Here is a 3,944-nt window from a genome sequence, read left to right as displayed (position 1 = left end):
AGGAGTGGAAGCAGAGGGAAGATGAGCAAAGGGCACAAGGTAATATAAAGACGTCAAAGGACCAACTTGGGACTAAATGAATTTTTCAGGCCCCTCCCAGTACTGTAAATGATCCCCCAGGTCTGTCCACGCAGACAGCTGCTATACCCAGCTTGCCTTAAAGGCACTCAGCATCTTCCTTGGTACGTCGATTTCGAGCTCAAGAAATTTCCGTTTTCTCTTCACTCCTTCCTGTCTCTTATAGCAAGGATCTGCTCCTCCACTTACTTTTTGTAAATAAAGTTGGATTGGGACAGAGCCATGTTCAGTTGTTTCTGCATTGTCTGTGACTGCTTTCCTGCTTGCACAAGACTCTATGACCCTAAAGCCTGAAGTATTTATTATCTGGCTCTTCACTGAAAAAACTTGCTGATCCTTGACATAAACTATGCTTGTCCACTTGTTCCCAAGGTCACCCATGTGCTTGCCCACCTCTCCTTCCGTTCACAGCTTTTCATTCCTTTGTATGTAGTTGTCCTTCACTCCTGCCGTGTATGGTTCCTCTTCTAAGTACACCCATTTTCTTACTGCCACCGTCAGTCCTTGCTAATTCCTCTTTCAATTTGTTCCCCATAACTTAGAGTGACATCCTTTTTTTGTTTTTTTTTTCTAAGTTATACACGTAACTCAATTTCTATTTCTTCTTTAAAGTTACCTTGTGACTGCTCCTACCCTATTTGAACAATTCTTGAATGAATTCATGTCACACAGTTAAGTCCTCCGTTGCTCTCTCCTTGGGTTGCTTTCACCTACAACTGGACAGGAAGCTGGTAGAAGGGATATTTCATTTTCTTATAGCATCCTTTCTCATCACACACATTGTTCAGAGCAGTGTGTCAAATATGTCTTTAATCTGTCCACTTCTTTCCATTACCCCTCCCACAGTCCTAGGTTGTGGTCTCCTGCTTAGATTATTGCAGTATTATCTTAATTGGCCTCTCTGTTCCATTTTTTTTTTTATTTGCTTGTTTCTTTTAAGACAGAGTCTCACTCTGTTGCCAGGCTAGAGTGCCAGGGCATCAGCCTAGCTCACAGCAACATCAAACTCCTAGGTTCAAGCAATCCTCTGCTTCATCCTCTCAGATAGCTGGGACTTCAGCTTCAGGTACCCACCAAGTCTCTGGGCTAATATTTTTTTTTTTAGTAGCGACATATCTTGCTCTTGCTCAGGCTGGTCTTGGACTCCTGTACCCAAGGGATCCTCTTACCTCAGCATCCCAGAGTGCTAGGATTACAGATGCAAACCACCATGCCAAGCTCTTTGTTCTGTTTTTACCCTTGTTTTTTCTGTTCTCCACACAGAAGTTAGAATGATATCTTCTAAATTAAATCATGTTATTTTACTCTATTTCTTAAAATGCCTCCATGATGTCCATTTGCACTTAGAATAAAATCTGACCCTGGCTTAACCACTGCCTAGTCCTTCGGTTACATTCTTCACCACGCCAGGCCCTTTGTCGACCCACAGCCTGTGGGTGATTGTTCTATCTCCTGGAATCCTCTTCCTGTGGCTTCTCATCCTTCACTGAGCCTGTACTTCTCAGAAGTTGTGTCTGTCTCCCTGCAGAAGAAGTGCCATCTGCCACATAACCTTATTCGTTCTTTCCAGGAACTTGGCACAATCAGAAATTTCCTTGACTGTATATTTATTTAATGTCTAGTATTTGTTTATTGTTCATGAGGATAGTGATTTTTTTGTTTGCCACATTGTCCCCAGCAACCAGCATAAGAATCACCTTGTTAAAGTCACTTAATAAGTAATCACTGAATGAATGACCAACTGAATGTATATTAGGAAAATAATACTCAATATTTGCTCTGTTTTTCCATGAAACTTTCTTATCCTAATGAAGTTCTTGTGTACCTAATTTTACAGGTACTTCTCTTGTGACCATAAAAGCGTTCGCTTCTGACTCAATTCAGGACAGCATTAAATATTCGATTTTTAATGGAAATGAAGATGGTGTTTTTTCCCTATGCTCCAACTCAGGTAATCCTTTTCTATCCTAGCTTTAGTTTCCTGTTCCATTAAATTTTGCTAGTAATAAACACTCCTGAAAAATTTAAAAAGTAGAAATTATTTAAAGAGTAAATAATTTAAAAGGTAAACAAGAAGATTTTTGTGGAAGCGTATGAGAGATTATGGGAAATCAAGAACTATTTATTTGCTTATGTATCTTCACTAGTCTATCTATCTTAATACTTCCAAATTAGACAGTGTCTATCCTGACCTTTACATTTTTAAAGTTAAATTAGTTTCTACTTATAATTTATCTGTCTATTTGGGAAAATTGGAGATATAGTTGGGAGATCGTTAATACTGAGTTTGAATTGAGAGTAAGCGAACACATCTAGCCTTAAGGAATTTTTGCCCGAGATTCTTCTAATTCGCCACTGAATGTCAACAATGCAACAAAAAAAGACAGCTGGAAAGTTTTCTATGTGGTAAAGAAATTACTTCCAAATACAGCATGTATTAAATTTAACTTTAATAAGACCATTATTGTGCTCTAAATGAATACCAATTGATTATTTGAAACATACTTTTTTGACTAACAACTATGTAGTAGATATTTATCTCCTGCTTTGTTGTGATGCCTCAAGGAGAATGTTTTCAATAACTTCTATATTACCATACAACTGCCTTATTTAATCTATACTCTATGTACATGGGAAGAATTATGAAGAAGTAATTTCTGAGGTCAATGTCCTCTCAGCCTGTGTGATGTTATGACTTTGGGGCCCACACGGCCTTTGGTCATTCAACCTTTCTGATAGCCTGTTAGAAGTCTTCATCTTCTTACCCTATCATTGGCATAAGGCAGTGATTTTCAACCCATGTGCTGTGGCACACTGGTGTGCCACCAAACTTTTTAAAGATGATTATTAAATAATTTTTGAAAAACATTCAAAGCACAGTATCTTCTTTTTCTTACCTTTTTAAAATCAATATAATTTAAGTGTGTTGGGAAGTTTAACTATACGTCAAGGGTACCTTGAGATAAAAAAAGGTTGAGAAACCACTGGGTTAAGGGATTTCAGGAATCCTATAATCAACAGGGTCATTTTGAACATCATCAAGTCTTCCTTGCAATCCAGGTGTATGAGGGTTCTGGGACTTTGTTGAGGAAGACAGGAGAGTTGCAGAGTTTGCCTATGTTTCTTGGCTATCCAATTACTTCTGCTACTACTCCTCTAATATGGCCCAGGCCTGGCCTTATGTTTTCTAGTCTCTCATTAAAATACAGATAAAATCCACCAAACGTCAGTCTAAATAGATCATCCACAAAAACGTCTTTATTTTTTGATTAAGTAATTCTGTTGAATCCATTTAAATTTTTTATTGGGAAATATCCATAAGATGGTATGAGAAAGTGCATAAAATTGTTTAACAAACAATAGAAAATAAAAATCCATGTAGACTTGACACCCATGTCTACATTATTCAGTTACTGATGGTCAACAGAGGTCTAAAAATAGTAAATGAGAAGTTCCAGAAATAAAACAGTTTGTAAGTTTTAAATAGCTAACTCTCTGAGTAGTGTGATGAAATCTCACATATGCACATCCCATATCCTCCTGGGACATGAGTCATCTCTTGGTCCAGGGCATTGACACTGTGCTACCAGCCTCTTAGTCACCTAGCAGCCATCTCAGTTATCAAATCAATTGTCATGGTTATTTCAGTGCTTGTGTTCAAGTAAACCTTATTTGACTTCAAAATGCAAGAGCAGTGATGCTAGCAACTCAGCTATGGCCAACGGGAAGCCATGAAATGCTTCAGTTAAGTGAAACATTGGATGTTTTTGACTTAAGTAAAAGAGAAAATTCCATATGCTGAGGTTGCTAAGGTCTACAGTAAGAACAAATCTTCTATCTGTGAAATTGTGGAGGAGAAAGAAATT

At 37.9% G+C, this 3,944-nt stretch overlaps 1 protein-coding gene across 1 annotated transcript in view; it reads left to right on the top strand.

Annotated features, from left to right (window-relative positions):
* The window catches only part of DCHS2 (dachsous cadherin-related 2), a 239,355-nt gene that overhangs the window by 202,849 nt on the left and 32,562 nt on the right, over positions 1 to 3,944 (top strand). The window contains exon 16 of the mRNA XM_023513453.1: positions 1,916 to 2,029. Within this exon, the coding sequence (XP_023369221.1) occupies positions 1,916 to 2,029 (114 nt within the window). The remainder of the gene's footprint in view (positions 1 to 1,915; positions 2,030 to 3,944) is intronic.

Source organism: Otolemur garnettii, unplaced genomic scaffold (assembly GCF_000181295.1).
Source record: "Otolemur garnettii isolate 467f Iridium unplaced genomic scaffold, OtoGar3 scaffold00041, whole genome shotgun sequence".
Lineage (NCBI taxonomy): Eukaryota > Metazoa > Chordata > Mammalia > Primates > Galagidae > Otolemur > Otolemur garnettii.
Note: the sequence above shows the minus strand (reverse complement) of the source record. Positions and strands in the feature narration are given on the sequence as shown.